Source organism: Gorilla gorilla, chromosome 19 (genome assembly GCF_029281585.2).
Source record: "Gorilla gorilla gorilla isolate KB3781 chromosome 19, NHGRI_mGorGor1-v2.1_pri, whole genome shotgun sequence".
Classification (NCBI taxonomy): Eukaryota; Metazoa; Chordata; class Mammalia; order Primates; family Hominidae; genus Gorilla; species Gorilla gorilla.
The window spans coordinates 29306025-29328307 of record NC_073243.2 but is presented as its reverse complement, the minus strand read 5'-3'; the positions used below and the strand labels follow the sequence as shown (position 1 = coordinate 29328307).

Genomic DNA, 22283 nt, shown 5'->3' with positions numbered 1-22283 from the left:
CAACACCAAGTGCTGGTGAGAATGTGGAGCAACAGGAGCTCTCATTCGTTGCTGGTGGGAAAGCCAAAATGGTACAATCACTTTGGAGGAAAATTTGACAGTTTCCAACAAAACTAAACATACCTTTTACCATATGAGCCAGCAATCATGCTCCTTAATATTTACCCAAATGTGTTAAAAACTTACATCCACACAAAAACCTGTACACAAATGTTTATAGCGACTTTATCCACAATTGCCGTTATTTGGGAGCAACCAAGATGTCCTTAAATAGATGAGTGGATAAACAAACTGTGATATATCCATAAAATGGAATACCATTGAGCAATAAAAAGACATAATTAATCAAGCTATGAAAAGACATAGAGGAAATAAATCCATATTGCTAAGTGAAAGAAGTGAACCTTACAAAGTCACCAACCTGATACCAAGTATATGACATTCTAGAAAAAGTAAAATTATGGAGACAGTAAGAAGATCAGTGGTTGCTTGGGGTTTGAGGTAGAAGAGAGGAATGAAGAAATACAGCACAGAGAATTTTTAAGACATTGAAACTCTTATTCTGTAGGTTACTGTAATGATGGATATGTCCTTATACATTTAAGACTCATAGAAAATATAACACAGAGTGAACCCTAAGGTAAACTATAAACTTTAGTTGATAATATTAATGTATTGATATTGCTTTATTGATTGTAACAAATGTGCCATACTAACACCAGATGTTAATATTATGGAAAATTGAAAGGAGGAAAAGGGGGACATAGGGGAACTCTCTGCCCTTTTCACTCCTTTTTTTCCTGTAAATCTAAATGGCTAAAAATGAAAAGAAAAGTCTATTAGTTTAAATACACACACATACACACACACACACACACATATACATATATATGAAAAAGGGATTGCCTGAAGAGAAAATCAGGAGACCTCATATACACACAAAAAAAGTATTTCCAGGTGGAAAAACCAAGAGGGCAAAGAGAAGCAATAATGAAAGAACTTAAAACATAATTTTCTTTTAATAGGAGAAGGACTTAGATATTTAAATAAAAGAAAAATTAACTTCAGAAAAACAATAAAAATAACTGAATTTGAAGATAAAGAAAAAAATATACTTTTTTTCACCACAAAAATAAATGCCTGAAAAAGGAGACAATTTCAATACAATTTTGCTGGAAAGAATATGATGCAAGTATTTTATATTAAGTCAGTATTGTTCAATGTGCAAATGTGACAGAGACATTCCTAGATACACTTTGGGGCTCAGAAAATACGCCTATATATGTCAACTGTGAAAAAAAAATTATCTGAAAACTTCCTCCTCACTAGAAATATAGCTAAGAATTCAATAATATAAAAACACTGCATAAAAGAAATGGTGATGGATCTTGTAAGCAGGAAAAAATACGTAGGATTTAAATAATCATTGTTACCATGGTCAAGAAGCAACATAAACTAATTCTTGAAAGAGACTACATATAATAAAACATTTACACATATTCATATTAGTAGTTACAAAAATTTCAATAAAATCCTAAACTAAGAAATTATGCCAGCAAAAAATGCAGTAAAACTTGAAAGTTTTGACACAAGTGTACAAATATAAAAATTAAGCCTACTTGGCAATTCAAAATTTCCCTAAATAACCCAGGGCAAGGATTAAAAAGTAATGGCAATTTCAAAATTATGTATCATAATTAATAGGATGTGGATTAAGCTGTACTCCAAGGTAAATTTATTACCTTAGGTACAATGAGAATCATTGAATTAAGATTTCAACCCAACTCATATTTTAGAAACCTCTACTCTTTATTTGGCTGTGACTAATTAATGAGAACAAGCTTGCTTTACGTTTTCTTATTTGCTGTGTAGGTTTTTCCCAATGATGCTAGACTTTGCTCAGCTGCTTATAGCTATTCTTGTTATTGCTCAAGCTGAGAATCTGGAAGAACCTTGCTTAGATGTTGGTTTTCAAGTGCTGACTCTCCAGTACACATTGAGGGCCTCTGATATCCTTAATAGAATTGCTTATGGATACGCCATCAGAAACTGGGGCTTAATGGAGAGTTTGCAGCTTTGCTTCTCCTAGTTCTCCCGATAGTAATTTTATGGAACACGCATTTTAGGTAAGTAAAAGGGGATGAGCTGGGAGGGAGCTAGTGAAGGATGCTTTTCCTTGACGAGACTTAGTAACCTGCATAATTCTTTGATGTTTATTCCTTGGAACTGAGTTTGAAAAATCACACCATCATCTCACTTTCTTGTATCATGATGATGTAATGTTGTTTTCTGAGGTCTGCAGACCATGCTGGTCTCTCCCTTATATTACATTGAGCCACAGAGAAGCCACAGTGCAGGGGAGGGGTCATGGTAGGGGCTGGTGGGAAGACTCTTACTTTAGGGATGTCAACAAAGGCAACTAGAATTTCTTTGTCGCATTATTGACAAATCAAAAGAGGACCCAAGTCCATCTGTTAAAGGAGAACAGTATAAATATTAGCAGTATGGACTTGTTTTAGGAACTACATTTTCTTTTTTTTTTTGAGACAGGATCTTGCAGTGTCACCCAGGCTGGAGTGCAATGGCATGATCATAGCTCACTGCAGCCTTGACCTCTCACACTCAACTGATCCTCCCATCTCAGCCTCCCAAGTAGGTGGGATGACAGGTGTGTGCCACCATGCCTGGTTAAATGCAACCTAGTCTATTCAAACCTAGGTTGAATTTACATTGATTGATTCATTTATTTGTTCATTTATTCATTTACTCCTTGTATTAGCCTGGGTTCTCCAGAGAAACAGAACCAATAGAATACATATATATATAGAGAGAGATATAAGAAGAGATTTGTTAGGGAATTTTTTTGTAGAGATGTAGTTTTGCCATGTTGCCCAATCTGCTCTCGAACTCCAGGGCTCGAGAAATCTGCCCAGCTGGGTGCAGTGGTTCATGTCTGTAATCCCAGCACGTTGGGAGGCTGAGGCGGGTGGATCACCTGAGGTGAGGAGTTCAAGACCAGCCTAACCAACATGGAGAAACCCTGACTCTACTAAAAATACAAAATTAGCCGGGCATGGTGGCACATGCCTGTAATCCCAGCTAGGGAGGCTGAGGCAGGAGGATCACTTCATCCCAGGAGGTGGAGATTGCAGTGAGCTGAGATTGTGCCATTGCACTCCTGCCTGGGCAACAAGAGCAAAACTCCATCTCAAAAAAAAAAAAAAAAGAGACCTGCCCAACCTGGCATCCCAAAGTGCTATGATTACAGGTTTGAGCCATCATGCCTGGCATAAATTTTTTTAAATGTGTACCAACTAATAGTTTCAAAAAGAGTCATAGCAGGTTTTCTTTGATACAGAGATATATGTCATAAACAGTCATGGAAGCTTCATATTAGTAGTATATCTTACAAAGAAGGGGGACTATTCTACACTTTGGTATTTTGAAAGAAAAATATATAATATTGTATCTAACTTTTTACTGAAATTGTTTCCAGAATGTCTTCAAAAATATTTATCTCCTGTATTTACAAAGGAGTTATTAAATATGAGAAGCCTGTTAACCAATAGCTTTATCACAAAGTTTTATGTGCTGTATTATAACTTCATCATTTTTATGTGGGAAATGCTTTGAATATAAATTTGTTTTGCCACATTTAAGAAAGCCCTGTCAAGCAAAATTAAGTGAATAATGGATTTGTTACTGAATGAATCTGAGTAATTTGTATTAAAAGACAAAAGGACTTCTGCTGATAAAAGTTTTTTGGTTTGTTTATTTGTTTGTTTTAAGACAGAGGTTCACTCTTGTCCCCCAGGGTGGAGTGCAATGGTGCAATCTGGGCTCACTGCAACCTCTGCCTCCCGGGTTCAAGTGATTCTCCTGCCTCAGCCTTCCGAGTAGCTGGGATTACAGGCATGCACTACCACACGTGGCTAATTTTTGTATTTTTAGTAGAGCGTTTCACCATGTTGGCCAGGCTGGTCTCGAACTCCTGACCTCAGGTGATCAGCCCGCTTCGGCCTCCCAAAGTGCTGGGATTACAGGCGTGAGCCACCGTGCCCGGCTTGATAAAAGTTTTTGAAAATCAGAATTGTTATCTTGTTTACCCTCAATCTATTCAGACCTAGGTTGCATTTACATGAGCATTTTTACTCATTGGTTAATTGATTGAATCATTCATTTATTCCTTGTATTAGTCTGGTTTCTCCAGAGAAACAGAACCAATAGGATATATATGTAGAGAGATATATAAGAAGAGATTTATTAGGGAAATTGGTTCATAAGATTATGGAAGCCAAGAAGTCCCATGATACATCATCTGCAAGTTGGAGAATCAGGAAAGCCAATTATGTAAATAAGTCTTGAGTTCAAAGCCCGGAGAACCAGGGAAGCCAATTCTGTAATTTTCAGTCTGAGGTCAAAAGCCTGAGAAGGAGGTGGGGGGCACTGTAAGTTCCAGAGTCCAGAGTTCCAAGAACTTGGAGCTCTGATGTCCACGGGCAGGAGAAGATAGATGTCCCAGCTCTAGAAGAGAAAGCAAATGCATTGCTCCTCCACTGTATTATTCTATCCAGGCCCTTAATGGGTTGAACGATGCCCACCCACATTGGTGAGTGCAATCTTTACTCAGTCCAAGGATTCAAATGCTAATGTCTTCTAGAAACAACCTCACAGACACACCCAAGAATAATATTTTTAGTAGTTATCTAGGTATCCCTAACCCAGTCAAGTTGACACATAAAATCAACCATCACATTTCCTTATCAATTCAGCCAATTCATTAATTAAATACTACACAGTAATCTCCTTAAGAGTTGGAAGCACGTTGTGTTCTTTGCATATACTCAGGTCCTAACCAAAGCTTAGCACATAGTAGGCACTGCTACATACACATACAAGCAGTGGGATACAAGCAGTGCTATGATTAGGGCTAAATCCAGGTGTGTGAGAACATACTGGAGGAATAACTAAAACAGTCCTTGGGTGGTTACACTGAGGGGATCCGAAGGCACATAACAGAAGAAGTCCACACACAAGTAGTAAGGTTTAAGCAAGTGAGGAGGGAAAGGAATGAGGGCAATGGAGAAAGGCATGAGAGCTTGGAGGCACATTTGGAGATACAGGAGAAGTCTCTGATGACTGGGGTGCAGGATAGAAAGTAGGGGGAAAGGAGGGGAGAAATGAATTTGGAAAAGTAAGCAGGGTTCAGATCCTAAAGGGCTTTCTGTGTTTAACAATTTAGCTTTTATTCTCAGAGCAATAGAGAGCCATTGAATATTCTAAATAGGAGAGCAACATGATCAGATTTATTTTCTTTCTTTTTTTTTTTTGAAATGGAGTCTCACTTTGTTGCCCAGGCTGGAGTGCAATGGCACAATCTCAGCTCACTGCAACCTCCACCTCCTGGGTTCAAGTGATTCTCCTGCCTCAGCCTCCTGAGTAGCTGGACTACCAGTGCCCACCACCACGCCTGACTAATTTTTGTATTTTTAGTAGACAAGGGGTTTCACCATGTTGGCCAGACTGGTCTTGACCTCCTGACCTCAGGTGATCCACTTGCCTCACCCTCCCAAAGTGCTGGAATTACAGATATGAGCCATCACGCCCAGCCCAATCAGGTTTATTTTCAAGAGACCATTCTACATGCAGAATGAAAAAATAATTTCAAATAACACAGGAATTGTGATGGGAAAACTAGTTAGGATGCTGCTAAAACAATCCAGGATTAGAGATACTAGTGGCATCAACAAGATTGCTGGCCTTGGACATGGAGAGAAGTGGACAGGTTAGATGGTTCTGGGAGAATTAACAGGGACTGGAATGGATTGGATGTAGGGGGTGCAGAAGAAAAAGGTGTCAGAGATGGAGCCCATGTTCCTGGCATGGACCTTGGTGCAGAATGTGTTTCCGTTCCCTGAGGAGAAGGAACACTGGAGGGATGAAGTCTTGGTAGATGAAGGGAGAGAAGACAGTGCCCTCTGTTTTAGACAGACTTTTTGAAATTGGAGGTGACTGTGGGCTACTTAAATGGTGGTTTCTACCCAGCAATTGGGTGTGCATATCTCAAGTGGGCTGGAATAAAGCCGTGGCAGTGAATGAGGTCACCACTGGTGCCAAAACAGAGACCAGCATGGAAAAGAATGTTTACAGAACAGTCAGCAGAAGAAAAGCCTAGAGACAGAAGAATGTGTTAAATGATACCACAAGGACCTAATCAGCAAAACCCAGAAACTGGAAAGCTCTGCAGTATGAACAAACCATCCCAAAAGGCAGGACCTTTAGATTATATGACAATTAAGAGATATAAAAACCAAAAACAAGGCATGGATCTTGTTTAAACACACTATAAAAAAAAAAAACCTTATGAGTAACTATGGAAATTTAAATTTGATGAGGCACTATTTTTCATTTTTTAAGGTATGATAAGGATATTGTGGTTATGTTTTTTACAAAAATGATATCACTTAAAGAAATATTTACAGATAAAATGATGTAATGTCTGGGATTTACTGCAAAATAATCACGTGAGAGCTGTTGCTGGGGGAGTGATTATAGTATAGATGAAACAAGAATGGACACGAGTTGATCATTATTGAAGCTGGTTGATCAGTACATGAGGATTCACTGAACTATTTTCTCTATTTTTTGTTGATATTTGACATTTTCCATACGAATAGTTTAAAAATACAAAGAGAACCTCTGAACACCCCCATGGACAAATCCATGCAATACAACATTTTAACCAAATGAAATCTTATGCAGAAAATATCTCCAAAGTATAGGTTGAAGGATAGCTGTTACGTACACAAGGCTGGAAACCCAAGATCCACACTCTCACTTCCCAGTAACCTCCTTGGCCTGCCTCTTAACTTCCTAGAACTCTAGTTCTTTCTCAGAACACAGCTGGTAAACAAACTGACAAGTGGGTAATGAGTAGCCGACTTGCCAGTGTATACTTTAAACTTTTTCTCACTTCCATAAATCTCACCTGAGAAAATGAGCTATGTCCACATAGCCTATATAGTGATCATTATATTTACTTTGAAATAAAGTCAAGCAACCTGCATGAATTTCTTCAAAGTAGGGTCTATACCCAATAATCACTCTGCAAACATCATCAGTTTCTCTGGAGAAAAACACATTGTATCTTCTGTCACACAGAAGATAATTTATTAAAAGTGTTTTACTTTTAAAAAGTTTAATTTAGGCTGATGTGGTAAATTTAAATGTCTAGAAAAAATAAAAATTTACTGTAAAGATATTCAGAGTGTTTTTGTATGCTCTGCATCCTACGGTTGCGTCTTAGGTAGCCATGATACATTAATCCAAACTAAGAAATTAACATGGTGTAATACTATGAACTGAACTGCAGAATTTATTTGGGGTTTCTCAGTCTTTCCATTAATGTCCTTTTTCTACTCTAGGATTCAATCCAGGATACACCACATTGCACTAAGTTATCACACCTCTTCAGTCACCTCCAATATGGGACAGCTTCATTTCTTGTCTTTCATGACCTTGACACTAAAACAGGCTCATTTAACAATCAATGGAGTAATGCTCTCCTCCAAGATTGCAGGATTCCATGAGAAGTGGAGGGCGGATACCCGTTACAGTGATATGGTTTGGATCCGTGTCCCCACCCAAATCTCATATTCAATTGCAACCTCAACCTTGGAGGTGGGGCCTGATGGGAGGTGGTTGAATCATGGGGGCAGTTTCTCATGAATGGTTTAGCACTGGCCCCTCAGTACAGTTCTCACTGACAGAGAGTGAGTGAGCTATCCTGAGTTCTGGTTGTTTAAAAGTGTATGGCATCTTCCCACTCTCTCTCTTCCTCCTTCTCCAGCCCTGTGAAGTACCTCACTCCCACTTTCCCTTCTGCCATGATTGGAAACTTCCTGAGCGACCCCTCCCCAGAAGCAGAAACTGCTATGCTTCCTGTACAGCTTGAAGAACGGTGAGCCAGCAAAACCTCTTTTCTTTATAAATTACCCAGTCTCAGTTATTTCTTTTTTTTCTTTTCTTTTCTTTTTTTTTCTTTTTTTTGCTGGAGTGCAATGGTGCCATCTCGGCTCACTGCAACCTCCGCCTCCCGAGTTCAAGTGATTCTCCTGCTTCAGCCTCCCGAGTAGCTGGGACTACAGGTGCCCGCCACCACGCCCAGCTAATTTTTGTATTTTTAGTAGAGACGGGGTTTCACCATGTTGGCCAGGATGATCTCGATCTCTTGACCTCGTGATCCATCCGCCTTGGCCTCCCAAAGTGCTGGGATTACAGGTGTGAGCCACCGCTCCTGGCCCAGTCTCACGTATTTCTATATAGCAATGCAAGAATGGACTAATAGAGATAGTAGTCATTCTAATGAAGAGAATGTTTTAGAAATTGAAACACCCCCTCATCCCTTGATGCTGGAGAGTGGGAGAAATGGGGAGATGCTCAAAGAGTACAAACTTTCAGTTATAAGACGAGTAAGCTCTGGGGATCTAATGTACAGCATGGTGATTATAGTTAATAATACTGTATTGTTTACATGAAGATTGTAAGCGAGCAGATTTTAAGCGACCTCGTCTCTCTCTTTTTCTCTCATACACACACATGTAACTACGGGTGGTAATGGATGTGTTAACTAATTTGTGGTAGTCAGCACACAATGTATATGCATACCAAATCATCACATTGTACACCTTGAATATATATAATATTTTGTCAATTAAATATTAGAAAATTAAAATAAAGCCAGGGCTGCTAAATCACTCACACTACAACCAAAGTTTATTTAGAAGTCACTACAACAAAATACGAAACAAACCTGACTTAGCTAATGAGAGCTACTGCTTTATTTATTGATGCATCTGCTTTATGGTCTAGAATGGAATTTTGATAAATATATGCTCTGGTAGACATATTCAGAACCCAAGTATTTCATATCTGGGTTGCTGCCTTCCTGCCAAGGCTTAGCACTCTTCATCTCCTTCAGGGTCCCGAGGAAGGCAGAATGCACCCATCACTACTTACAGTCTTTCTTGCCTTGGGCACTTTCTCCACAAATACCAAAACATATACATCAAGTGTGAGCAGGTCAGCCTGCTCTCTGCCATCTCTGTTAGTTTTATTTTCATCCACAAATTTAAAGATAAACCATCAAATTGGAAATCACCATACTCAAATGCAAATACAGTGAGTCTCATTAATTTAGACTCTACTAAATGAATGAGTCTATGATTGTTCATAAATGGTAAAATGCTTCAGTGAAAAATTGGACATATGTCTTATGAATTTTCAGTTTGCTTAGGGGTAAAGTAAATCTATTCAGATGTCAGCAGCTGTTTCTTTTTTTTTTTTTTTTTTTCTTTTTTGAGACGGAGTCTCACTTTGTCGCCCAGGCTGGAGTGCAGTGGCAGGATCTCGGCTCACTGCAAGCTCCACCTCCCGGGTTCACGCCATTCTCCTGCCTCAGCCTCCCGAGTAGCTGGGACTACAGGTGCCCACCACCACGCCCAGCTAATTTTTTGTATTTTTAGTAGAGATGGGGTTTCAGCATGTTAGCCAGGATGGTCTCAATCTCCTGACCTCGTGATCCACCCGTCTTGGCCTCCCAAAGTGCTGGGATTACAGGTGTCAGCAGCTATTTCAAAAGAAGGACCGATCTAACGAATTTAAAGATTTGTCTTGTATACTTTAGGACCCAGTGATTTTTGTGTGGTGAGGGATTCTAACATTTGATGCATTATGATATGATAGAACAATTTGTTACTTGGTTGATAATAGGTGCCATCCTTGAAAATAGTAGGATTACCTTAAAACTGATGTGTCATTTAGGATTTTTACTGTCAGTGTTCTCCTCAACTGTATTACAAACTTCTTGTATTTAAGGATCACGCATTTTGTACGTTTTTGTATCCCTATGCCCTCTCAGTCTCTGTCTCATCGTGGGGCACAGAAAAGTCCTATACATAGAACACCTTTAATAAAAGGTTTTCTTTAAATATTGTGGGACTTGATTATTCTGAACATGTGGATTCAACCAGTTTAAAGCAGCCAGATGTGTTTCTGTTAGCTCCTTGTCTATCTAGATTTTTAAAATCTCTCACTAAATTTCTTGCTTTATACATTTCAGTGTGAGTATGATATCAGGATGATTTGACTGCAAGCAACAGAAAAATCAAACAAAAATGGCCTAAGCCAAGAAGAGAAATGATTATTTCACATTCCAAGAAGTTTGGGAGTCGAGTGGTTAAACGGCTAATTAATCTAGAGCTCAACAATATCACCCAGGACCCATTTTCACTATGGTGGCTAAAGCCCTGCACCCTTCAGGCTTGCACCATGGCAGCAGCAGTGACAGTAAAGACACCCTTACACCACAATGCTCCATGACCAGGGAGAGGGTCTCCTCTCTCCTGCCCCTTTCTGGAGGCTCCACCGAAGATTTCTCTTCACATTCCGTTTCTCATTCCTGAAGCAGTCGCTGGCAACAGGGATGGACTTACCGCAATGGGTACAGAGCAATGAAGATTCACCACTAGGTGAGTCCTTTGGAAAACACTTGGCCATCCAATATATAAACAAATCTGGTACTCCTGTCAGGAAAGAGGTGGGTAATTCCCAACAGCCAATAGTGTCTGCCACAAGTGAAATATCTCATCAGAGAAAACTGAGTAGGTAATATATGATTCTGTGTTTTCTCTGTTTTCTGCCTTTGCTTTTTCCATTTGGTAAGACTCGCCTGTGTTCCTCTTTGTGGCTCTTTCTCCTTGATAATACAACCCTAGTTTAGTTTAGATACAGGTGGCAATAGGCCAGAAGGGTATGATTCCAGTCCTAGGAGACAAATTCGTGATGAGCCTCGCACAGTCATGACAATCCCAATTCCATTTGCCAGTGAACCATTTAGGGATGGCCACATGACTCAGTTCTGGTCACCAAGGTGGTGGAAGAGAAGTTCTCTTGAGGGGCATCTGGGAAAGATTCTTCTGCCTGATAAAACAGGAGGTAAGCAAGGGTTCTGCTCCCCCATTTGTTTCTGCCTTTGAACTTAGCTGTGGGAAGACATGATGCTTAGTGTTGCTGCAGCTATCTCATGACCTTGGGCAAAACATCCCAACACACAGGAGGGCCAAACAAGCAGTCAGAAGAAGCCTGAGTCTTGTGGGTGTTGTTGAGCAGCTGAACCAACCCTAGGATGGCTTCCTTCCAGACTCCTTAGGATTGCAAACAATGAAGCTCTGTTGTTTAAGCAAGGTATCGATGGCTATTTTCACTTGCCACTGAAAGCACCAGGACAGAGAATCGTCTTTCTAGGAATACAGCCACAAAAGCCTTCATTATGGTATATGCACATGAAGAATATAAAAGTTTCCTTTATGTTTCTCTTTAAAATATAGCTGAAGTCTGCCTCAGGCAAAAAGACAAACAGAAAACATAAATGCATACATAATTCAAGAACAATAAATATTCATTTTAAAATGAATAAATGTTCTGCAGGATATTGTAATAGTTTTCTCAGGGAATATATTTTTCTAATACTTATATCAACTAACAGTATTTCTGTGGCATCTCCAGGTCCTCTGTGTTTAAGTCCTCCCTAGAAACTGCATTTCTCTCCTTTTTCCTGCTACTTTGGATCTCAAATGTGCCTAAAAAGAAATACTTTTCACTTCTCTGGTTTTTCTTTTTTCAAATATTAACTTGTAACTTGCAGTTGTAACATGGTTGTTGCTAGCTAGCTGTCAAGTATTTGTCCAAAAATGTGTTCCTAGAATACCTTCATCTTATAGTCACTCAATCCATAATAGAGTTTAAACATTTTTCCATTATATTTCACAGAATATTCATGTTTTTTACATAAAAAACACTTTTAATATATGAACTATCAGAAACGCACAGCAAAATCCCAGTTATATGACATCAATAGCCATATACTAAAATACACCTAACAATATTCATATTAAACTCAAATTTAATATATGTTAATATGTAGGCATATTTACTTATACATAAAGCTGTAGATTTCTCTCTATCCTTCCCCCGTACTTCCCAGAGGTAACCATTGTCTTGATGATGATGTTGATGACAGCAACAATGATGATGGTAATGATGGTAATAAAAACCGCAAATTTGCTATATGCCAGGCAGTATTCTAAGCACTTTACATACATTAACTCCTTAAATGTCCACCGCAGACATATGACATAGATACTATTATTATCCCTCATTTTATAGATGAGAGGTTGAGAAAAAAATTGGTTAAGCAGCTTGTCCAAGGCCACACAGCTGGTGTGCCAGGATTCCAACACAGGCAATCTGGCCCTGGAGCCCTTTGCCGTATCCCATTGCTATATGGATATTGCTGTGTATCATTATATACTTTCTCTAAACATGTATGCAACCATAAAAAGCTATACATAGGACTTCTCTCCTTTTTAAAAAGTATATAATCTTATAACATTTATGGGGTCTTTTTCCAGTTATTTTGCTATTATGAACAATGTTGCAATGAATAGTCTTGAATGTACATCCTTGTGCTTTTACTCTCTGGTAAACATCTAGAAGCCAAATTTCTGCTTGGTAGATTACTCATATTAACATTTTTTTTTTAGTTATTCCAAAATTGCTCTTCAAAGTAATTGTACCAATTTGCAGTTCTGCCAGCACTGTATAAGTTTTCCATTTCCCGCTAACTCCATCAATTCTTTGTATCATTGAGTTCGCTGATTTTTGCTAATCTGACTGATGTGAGGTGGTATTTCATTATTCTCATTTGCACTCTTCTTTGATTGCTAGAGAGGTAAGAGCATCTTTTCATATGCTTGTTATCTATTTATGCTTATTTTTTTCTTGGATTTTCATTTTGTCTGATTTTAAATGAATTCTATGACATTCTGCTGAATAAAGTGAGTTACATAGGTTGTAAACACCTTCCCGTGGTAGCTATTGACCTTCTTTTTGTTGTCATCTTGATACATGGAAGTATTTAGTTTAATGTAGTTACATTCTCAATACTTTCTTTTCTCAATATGGTTTACGCTTTTAGCATTATAAGTAATATGGCAGTACTCAGATGTCATCAAGATATTCTTCTATATATTCTTTTTAAATTTAGCTTTTCACATTTAGGCAACTTTAAGTATGCTATGAAGTAGTACCCAATTTTACCGTCTTTCATATAAATAGTTGAATCTATCTTTTCCTATATGGTGATGTCTCAGCATCATTTAATAAAGACTCTCATTCTTTGCCCAGTGATTTGTGATGTTATCTCTGTCATATTCCACATTTACATATCTAAGTGGTTTTATTCCTACGCTCTCTATTCCCTGTGGCAATATCACATTGTTTAGTATAGTTTTACATGATAATGTAGTATCAATATTCAAAAGGATAACCACCCCGCTTTTTTCTTTTCCTCCTTCTCTGCCTCCTTCTCCTCCTTCTTCTTTGCAATTGTCTAGCCTATTCTTGAATTTTTATTCTTTCATATGCATTTAAGAATCATCTTGTCAAGTTCTACAAAAACCCTACTGAAATTTTTATTGAAATTGTATTGAATTTATATGTGAATTTGGGAAAAATTGTCTTTTTTTTTTTTTTTTGACGGAGTCTCGCTCTGTCACCCAGGCTGGAGTGCAGTGGTACAATCTCAGCTCACGGCAAACTCGGCCTTCCAGATTCACGCCATTCTCCTGCCTCAGCCTCCCGAGTAGCTGGGACTACAGGCACCCACCACCTGGCCTGGCTAATTTTTTTTGTATTTTTAGTAGAGACGGGGTTTCACCATGTTAGCCAGGATGGTCTCGATCTCCTGACGTCATGATCCGCGAGCCTCGGCCTCCCAAAGTGCTGGGATTACAGGCGTGAGCCACAGCACCCGGCCAATTTCACAAATAGATTTTTTTTCTTACTGTAAATCTTAGCAAGCTCAGCATACGAATTTTTTTTTTTCCTTAAATTGAAAGCTTTTACCCTTTCACTTAAAGGCAGCACTTTATGGCTTCTCTTGGGCATATCCAAATTGCTACCATCACTACTCGTATTAGTCCATTTTCATGCTGCTGATAAAGACATACCTGAGACTGAGAAATTTACCAAATAAAGAGGTGTACTGGACTTACAGTTCCACATGGCTGGGGAGGCCTCGCAATCATGGTGGAAGGCAAGAAGGAGCAAGTCATGTCTTACATGGATGGCAGCTGGCAAAGAGAAAGCTTGTACAGGGAGACTCCCGTTTTGAAAACCATCAGATCTTGTGAGGCTCATTCACTATCACAAGAACAGTGCAGGAAAGATGCACCCCTGTACTTCAATCACCTCCCAGCAGGTTCCTCCCACGACATGTGGGAATTGTGGGAGTTACAATTCAAGATGAGATTTGGTTGGGGACACAGCCAAACCATATCACTGCTCTTGTGCTTTGGGGCCATTATGAAGTAAAACAAGCATTATTTGAACACAAGTACTGCAATACCACCACAGTAGATCTGATAACTGTTGGCTACTAAGTGACTAAGGGGCAGGTGAAGTATACAGCGTGGATGCGATGGACAAAGGGGAGGATCTACCTCACAGCTGGGATGGAGCAGGACAATGCAAGATTTCATCACACTACTCAGCAAGGCATGCAGTTTAAAGCTCATAAATTATTTCAGGAATTTTCCATTTAATATTTTCAGGCTGTGGCTGACCGTGAGTAACAAACCCAGGAAAGTGAAACTGCGGAACAGTGGATGGGAGAAAGGGTGAATTACTGTATATTCATGAGGGATATTAGTCCATAGTTTCTTTTTTCCCTTTTAACAAATTTTTGGGTTTTGTATATAGTTTGTCTGGTTTTGGTATCAGGGTAATAGTAGCTTCATAAAATGAATTGGAAAGCGTTTCTTCTGTTTTCTTAAAAAGATTATATGGAATTAGCATTCATTCTTTAAACACTTGGTAGAAATCTTAAGTAAAACCATCTGAGCTCGGAGATTTTTGTGTGTGTGTTATAAAATTACATATTCAGTTTCCTTAATATTTCTAGGATCATTTTAATTATCTGTGTTTTTCAGTGAAACGGGTCCATTTTCTGTATGTTGTCAAATTAATATTTGTAGAATTGTATTAGTATTCTTCATTATCCTTTTGATGTCTGCAGAATCTGTAATGGTATCCCTGTTTTATTTCTGATATTAATTTGTGCCGTTATGTCTTTTTTTCTTTGTTGATCTTGTCAGAAGTTTGTCAATTTTATCAATTTGTTCCAAGAACCAGCTCATTGATTTGGTTTCAGTTTCATTGATTTCTACTTTTATCTTTATTATTTCCTTCTTTTTCTTGCTTTTGGTATATTTTGTGCTTCTTTTTCTAGGTTCTAGAGGTGGAAGCATACGTTATTGATTTGAGACCTTTCCTCTTTTCTAATGTGAGCATTTTAGTTACATTTAGTTCCCTCCTAGGACTGCTTTAATTGGGTTATTGAGAGGTGTTGAAGTCTCCAACTGTATTTGTGGATTTATTTATTTTTCCTTTCAGTTCTATTAGTTTTAGCTTGACATTATTTTGCAGCTCTGATGTTTAAAGATGCATGAACATTTAGGCTCACTATGTCTCAGTGAATTGACCCTTTTATCATTATGTAATATTCCTCTCAGTCTCTGGTCATTTTCTTTGTGCTGAAATATACTTTATCTGATAATATAATGACCGTTCCTTGTAGATTAATATTTCAGGATGTATCATTTTTATTTTTTTATTTTCAACCTGCCTGTAATCATTATATTTGCAGTGAATTTTTTCTACACACTGTATAGTTGAATCATTTAAAAAAGTCTGCTCTGGCAATGTGTCTTTTAATTGGTGTATTTAGATCATTACATTTAATATATTTACTGATATGTTAGGGCATAATAATTTTTTGTTTTCTGTTTGTGTCTCTGCTTATTATTTCTGTTTTCTTTTTCCTGCTTCCTTTGGGTTGTTTGGACGTTTCCTTTAGAATTATATTTCAATTTATATATAGTTTTTTTTTTAAAGAGTATCTCTTCATACAGATTTTTTTAGTGGTTATAACCAGCTGATGCTGCTGGTTCGAGAGCCCTTTGGCTGAGAAAGCAGATAGCTCACCAGCCCGGCAGCCTGGGTCTCCAGGTAGTATCAGGTCAGGCCAACGACACTGAAACATTTGTCCACCCTGAGAGGACTCTGAGCACCTGTGGCTGAGGCCAAAGGACCACAGGGCTAAGGACGGGGAGAGTCCAACTCCAGTCGATATGCATACCTTGGCAAGCTTCTCACTACAGCCCACTGTTCATGGAGAAGCTGGGCCTTGCAGATCGACCAGAAACCCCCACGATATGCCACTTTCTGCCCCTATGTCCTGCGTGTCCTGGGCATTGGCCCTGTCTCCCTTGGCAAACACAGAACACTGTTCCATCTCAGAGATTGCTTCACCAGAGAAACAGATGCATTTATGGTACTGTAAGTACTATAGTATATGTGTTGCCAATTACTGTAAAGTCGTAAGTATTTATAATTCTGGTTCTGATTTGATGGGCACTTGAGGTAGCTGTGGGTGGGAGGGTATGCTTATTGTCTGAGGAGACTCACAACCATTTCTCAGGTTTCCCTTGCAGAGTGTGTGCCATTACCAGTGGGATAGTGGGTGTGCCAAGGAGAAAAATGGACAGTTAGAAAAAATCCCAAGACTAGTCTATGCAGAATCTCTCGCCTACAGACAGGGCATTAATAGCCCAGTGGTGGGTGAGCGGCAGAGGCCAGGACTGGACTCAGACTTTTGCCTCACAAAGCTGTGAGGACTCTGAAGGTCCTGCCCCTGCCTCACACAGCCTCGCCAGGAGTCTGCTGAGCACCTTTGAAACAAGAGCAGGGAAAAGATGAAGGTCTGGGAAGCCACTGAGCTCACAGTATTCATCTACACTGGTCACCTTTGTGTTAGAGAGTGTGTGTATCTGTATGACTGAGTACATGTGTCTATGTGCATAGATATATCTGCGCGTGCCTGTCTGTATGTGCACATTATATGTTGATGTGTATGTATGTCAGTTCTATGGCTGTGTACCTGTGTGGATATGTGCACACTGGAATGTGGGTCCCTGTGTGAGGTTGTAACATTTGCTTGCATGTGAGGATGCATATCTATGTGTAAATGCTCTCATGTCTTGCATGTTTAGTGTGTGTGTATCTGGGCACACGTGAGTGCATGTGTAGAGATATGTGTCTGTGTGTATGCTTGCTCTCCATGCATCTGTGTTTTTATATGTGTAACTGAGTGTATTTCTACATGTGGGGTGACTGCATGTTCCTCTTTGAGGATCTGCATGAATGTGTCCTTTTTGCGAGATTTCTCTTCCCATTCGTCTTAAATCTCTCTCACTAGTTAAATGTTCCCCATCTCTGTGCCTCCTCTATTCATCCTCTCTCACCAAATGAGCTTCTAAGCACCAGTCTCCCTCTGCCATCAGATTGGCTGTTTTCACTGCACAGTTCTCTTCTCACCCCGTACTTGCTTTCTTCCCCTGCCTTTCTCTGCCTGCTTTTGTCACAGTCTCATTGCTTGCTGACTTGGAGGCTAGGGCTGGTCTGCACTTAGCCTCTCCCTTCCTAATTTCTAGCCCCAGTGGGCAACCCTGTCTTAGCCCTGGCTGACCTCCACAGTGAATCATCATGTTCCTGCTACCTTCCTGACCCCTATACTCAGCCTGGAATTATTGTAGGAGATAGCAAGAGCATTCAGAAGAGTCAGTTGATTACCAGTGCCTTGGTGTTTACTCTTTTATGTCTTAGTTCCTTAGCTGGGGGTGGGGTTTGATAGGGAAGGGTTCGTATAGCTAGAATGCGAACTAAGAACTTCTCCATCTGCTTTACTTTTTCTTTCGTTGACAAAATGTCACCTTTTCTACTCCAAACTGACCAAGAAGTTGTATTTGCCGTTTGTGGCTACTCACGTCCTACTGCCCAGCCAAGAGACCCTATAACATCTCAGTCCAATGAGTTGGTTGAAAAGAAGAGAGGGAGAGAGGTCACTCTCATTTTCGTCTCACAATTGCCCTTCTTTTTAGCAAGTGTATGAACTCACAGTGCTTTTCTATGAATAAACCATGGATCACATGAAAGACCATTTCTCTTAAAGAAAAAAAATTCCCTAAACCCAGAGGGGACCAGCAAATACTTAACAGGAGATTAGAGATTTCCTGTGAGTGCATATGGGTGACCTGATTCTGTGAAGCAAATGTGATTGTCCTCCTTAAATTCATGTGTTGAATTCTAATTCTATGTGATGATATTTGGAGGTGGGGCCTTGGCAGGTGATTCAGTTCATGAAGGCAGGGACCTCATGAATGGAATTGGTGCCCCTTCAAAGGGACTGCAGAGAGCTCCGTCACCCCTTCTGTCATGTAAAGACACAGTAAAAAAGATGGCTGTCTATGAACCAGGAAGTCAGCCCCACGGAATCTGCTGACAATTTGACCTTGGATTTTACCATCTCCAGAACTGTGAGAAATCAATTTTCTATGCTACCTAGTCTATGGCATTCTGTTTTGACACCCAGATTAGCTAAAGTAGCAGCATATCAACTTGCACACATAATTCTTGGAAACTCTGATGCCAAATCCTTGATGGCAAAAGGTGAATGATCTGCCGGAGACATGAGCCTAAATCATCCCTCTTTCCACAATAAACCAGAGAGTCAAAACAGGCAAGAGTAGGTCAAGGTCTTCTAAAAGCCATACCTGAAAGGTTTCCAATAACAGTTGACTCGATGGTAATTCAGCCACACAAACAACCACAAGAAAAGACACAACTATCAGAGATTTTCAGGATAGCCTCAAAAACACCATCTAACATTAGGGAGTTCAAAAAAGCATGAAGTTTCAGAAATCAAACTTTATTGTAATCTCGTTTCATCAACTTGTAATTCTAACACTATTAATAAATGGTAGGGCAGGTGGCGGCATGGAGAGCCTGGGGCACAACGGCTGTCTTTAAAAGCTTTGTTTGCTTTACCCTTTGGAGCCACCTCCTGGTCCCCTCACCCACTGCCCGCCTGTTAAGGGCCTGTCCCGGGCAGCACATTAGGGGCAAACAGCCTGGATGCCCAGCTGTGGACCCGCATCCATGCCTGGAGGAGGAGGTTGCCTCTGGGAGCAGGAGTAGCTGCTGGAACTCTTCTTCCCAGCCTTCTTTTAATGCTCTCCGGCACCTCCTGCACAGAGACAAACCAGGATCAGGAGAATAAACGGACCTGCAGCAGCAGGGCTGTGGTTCTAGTGAATGAGAGAAGCCTCTCTCCAGCGAGGTACAGGAGGCCAGGCCAAATGCCCTGCTCTCTGCCTGCATGTTTGCCACCGTGCCCAGGACTAGGGGCAGCATGGGAGCTGCTGGCTGGGGCTGTGCTGGTCACCCCCTCCCTCCCACTTCTCTCTCCAGCCACGCTTTCAGCTCCAGGGTTAGGGCTAGTGGCTACGGTACGTGCCGTGATTTCAGGCAGCTCCTCGTTGGTCTGGTCCTTGGCTGGAGCTCCCTCCAGCTCCAGCACTCTCTCTGGAGGGGCCTCTTCCCATGCTGGCTCTGGCTCCGCCGCTGGTGCTGGCAGTGCTCTTACTTCTGCACATGGACCAGGAGCTGAGAAAGGAGAAAGGGTCACCAGAATCAGTCACTTTCCACTGGAATTTCCAAACACAGAAACGACCTCACTGAATTTAAGGGAATTCCAGCCCAAAAGCACCAGCCCCGCAAAGTCTTCCAGGCTGCAGGCCACCTCACCACATGTCTGTGCCTCAATGAGCTCCCGAATCTCCTGGACAAGGACAGTGTGCAGTTGCAGTCCCAATGGGATCTCTGGTGTGGCCTAGCCTGCTAGGGCCTGCCCCAGGCTGTCCTGTGGTACCTGGATGCGCCTTATTACAACGGGCGACAGGCGTCTGGGGTGAGGGATGAGCCTTCTTCGGCATCGTCGGAAAAGGCTCTCACTCCCTCCGTTCCTGAAGCAGCAACCTCTCGAAGTGGGGAAGCAACACGAGAACATCTTGCTCTCTTGAGCGACTCCCACCAAGTGAGCTGTTTACGGCGCTGACTCTAGGATATGGGTGCCTGGTTACCAGAGTTCTAAGTTCTGTTCGTGTGGTCATCATCCAGGAAGTGAGGTCGCTTCTTTACGGTTCTGTCCCCTAGGCCCCTTCCTTCCATAAGACCTGCTCAGGACTCCACTGGGCTGCTGACTACTCACCCTCCCCCCAGGTCACCTCCTTACCTGTACACTGTTATGTCCACCCAGGGTCTGCTTGGACACCTGTGCCTGATGTTCACCAGGGGCCGGATGTCCTCAGGCCTGATGTCCACCTAGAGCCTGATGTCTGCATTGGGCCTATGTCCCTCTGGGGGCCTTGTGTTCACCTGGGGACTGTATCCAGCTGAGGCCTGATGGCCTACTGGGTCTTGTTGTTCACCTAAGGCCTTGTGTCCACCTGGGGTCTGGTGATCACCTGGGGCCTGGGTGTCCACCTGAGGCCGGATGTGCACCTGAGGCCTGAGTTTTCACCTGGGCCTGATGATCACCTGGGGACTTGGGTCTAATGTCCACCTGGAGCCTACGTATCTACCTAAGGCATGATGTCTACCTGCGGCCTGATGTCCACATGAGTCTGGTGTTCAACATGGGCCTGCTGTCCACCTAGGGCCTTGGTGTCCATCTGGGGCCTGGTTGTCAACTTGGGGCCTGGTATACACTTTGAGTCCAGGGTCCACCTGGGGACCGACGTCTGCCTGGAGGACTGACGTCCTCCTGAGTGAGGTGGGAGGATCTCTGGAGCTCAAGAGGTTGAGACCACAGTGAGCTGTGATTGTGCCACTGCCCTCCAGTCTGGGTGACAGAGCGAGACCCTGTCTCAAACAAATAAACAAAAAAGCCACACAAATTATATAGCTATACAAAAATATTTTATTTCTTTTTAACCTTATTCTATGAGCTTTCTTCATTATTTATTTATTTTACTTTTAAACCGTTTTTTGTTAAAAAACAAGACACAACCAGACACTTTCGCCTAAGGCTAAGCAGGGTCAGGATCATCAATTTCACTGTCCTCTACCTCCACATCTTGTCCCACCGGAAGGTCTTCAGGGGCAGTAACAGGCATGGAGCTGTCATCTCCTTGATAAGAATGCCTTCTTCTGGAAACCTCCTGAAGAAACTGCCTGAGGCTGCTTCACAGTTAACTTAAAAAAAAGTAGTAAGCATATACTCTAAAATAACAATAAAAAATATAGGATATTAAATACATAAAACAATAACATCAGCATCTATTATTTTCATCAAGCATTATGCACTGTCGATAATCGCATGTTCACACCCACATCACCACAAACATGTAAGCTCTGTGGTGTCCAATGAATCTGCCTTTCTTTACCTACATCTGTCTTGGTAAATTCTTTTACCACCCATCCCACTGTCCCAGAGAGTCGCTGCTCCCCTACGACACTGAGTAAGGAGGAGATACAGCTGACCCCACCCGGAAATATTCCCTGAGGCCAAGCTCAGGCCACAGATTATGGTGAAGCCTCCAACTTCCACACTGTATGCCACCAAGGGCCTGGTGACCCCTGTGACCAGGCCACAGGGAGCATCTATGGATCAGGCACTTACAGAGGCCCCAGGGTATACCCCAGCACACTGGAGGCCCCTCCCCACACCCACAACCCCAGGCATGTATACAGGATCCACACTCCTGCCCACAAACACCAGGTAATGCATGAGGGGAAGGGAGGCTGCCTTGAGACTAAGCACTGCCTCACTACCTAAAAGCACTCTGTCATCATGAGGGTGAACCAGAGATTGCCTGGACTGGCCGTTTAATCCATCACTTTGGCCCTTGAGTTACTAACATTGATGCAACTGTCCATAGTTACTAACTTTGGGTTTTCTGCCCACCTAACTGCCGGAAGCTAAGATGGCAACATCAGTATCAGTCAAATAAAGCAACACGCATTAACTTAGTGACCACTACACAAGCTCACCAGTACATCCTTCTGGTGCCACCAGGATGCCACTTACTCCTCTACATAAGAGAAAGGATTTTTAAAGTAGAATATGAATTATTGCTTTTTATGGAGATGCCATTATTAAATTTTATAATTGTCCTGCTTTTTCCCAAGTGTGACATATAAACAGTTAAAATTGATTCAAGATCATTAAATCATATGCAATAATTTTTATATACATTATCTGCTGAGTTGAATATTACATAAGTCTTCTCCAACCCATAGGTAGTCTTACAAAGACAGAGGCA

General features: G+C 41.1%; 1 protein-coding gene and 1 long non-coding RNA gene across 2 annotated transcripts; one reads left to right on the top strand and one right to left on the bottom strand.

Moving 5' to 3' along the window:
* The first annotated feature begins 2674 nt into the window (after positions 1–2674).
* On the top strand, positions 2675–13248 carry LOC129527920 (uncharacterized). Its single transcript, XR_008673013.2, has 2 exons — positions 2675–7960; positions 10121–13248. It is a non-coding gene; the product is annotated as an uncharacterized lncRNA (long non-coding RNA).
* Positions 13249–18865: 5617 nt separating this feature from the next.
* LOC115931267 (CMT1A duplicated region transcript 15 protein-like) lies at positions 18866–20062 on the bottom strand. The gene is made up of 3 exons (XM_031003467.2): positions 19889–20062; positions 19475–19623; positions 18866–19204 (listed from the first exon to the last, which is right to left on the bottom strand). The coding sequence occupies exons 1-3, from the start codon at positions 19950–19952 to the stop codon at positions 19049–19051; spliced, it is 369 nt and encodes a 122-aa protein (XP_030859327.1). The 5' UTR covers positions 19953–20062; the 3' UTR covers positions 18866–19048.
* Positions 20063–22283: the final 2221 nt, after the last annotated feature.

Excerpts from the sequence above, each read along its gene's own strand:
- LOC115931267 (XM_031003467.2), bottom strand. The coding sequence starts at position 19,952 with ATGCCGAAGAAGGCTCATCCCTCACCCCAGACGCCTGTCGCCCGTTGT. Across the intron at positions 19,624-19,888 it reads TTGTAATAAGGCGCATCCAG|CTCCTGGTCCATGTGCAGAA; the intron begins GTACCACAGGAC and ends CTCCTTTCTCAG. Across the intron at positions 19,205-19,474 it reads AGGAGCTGCCTGAAATCACG|GAGGTGCCGGAGAGCATTAA; the intron begins GCACGTACCGTA and ends GTCTCTGTGCAG.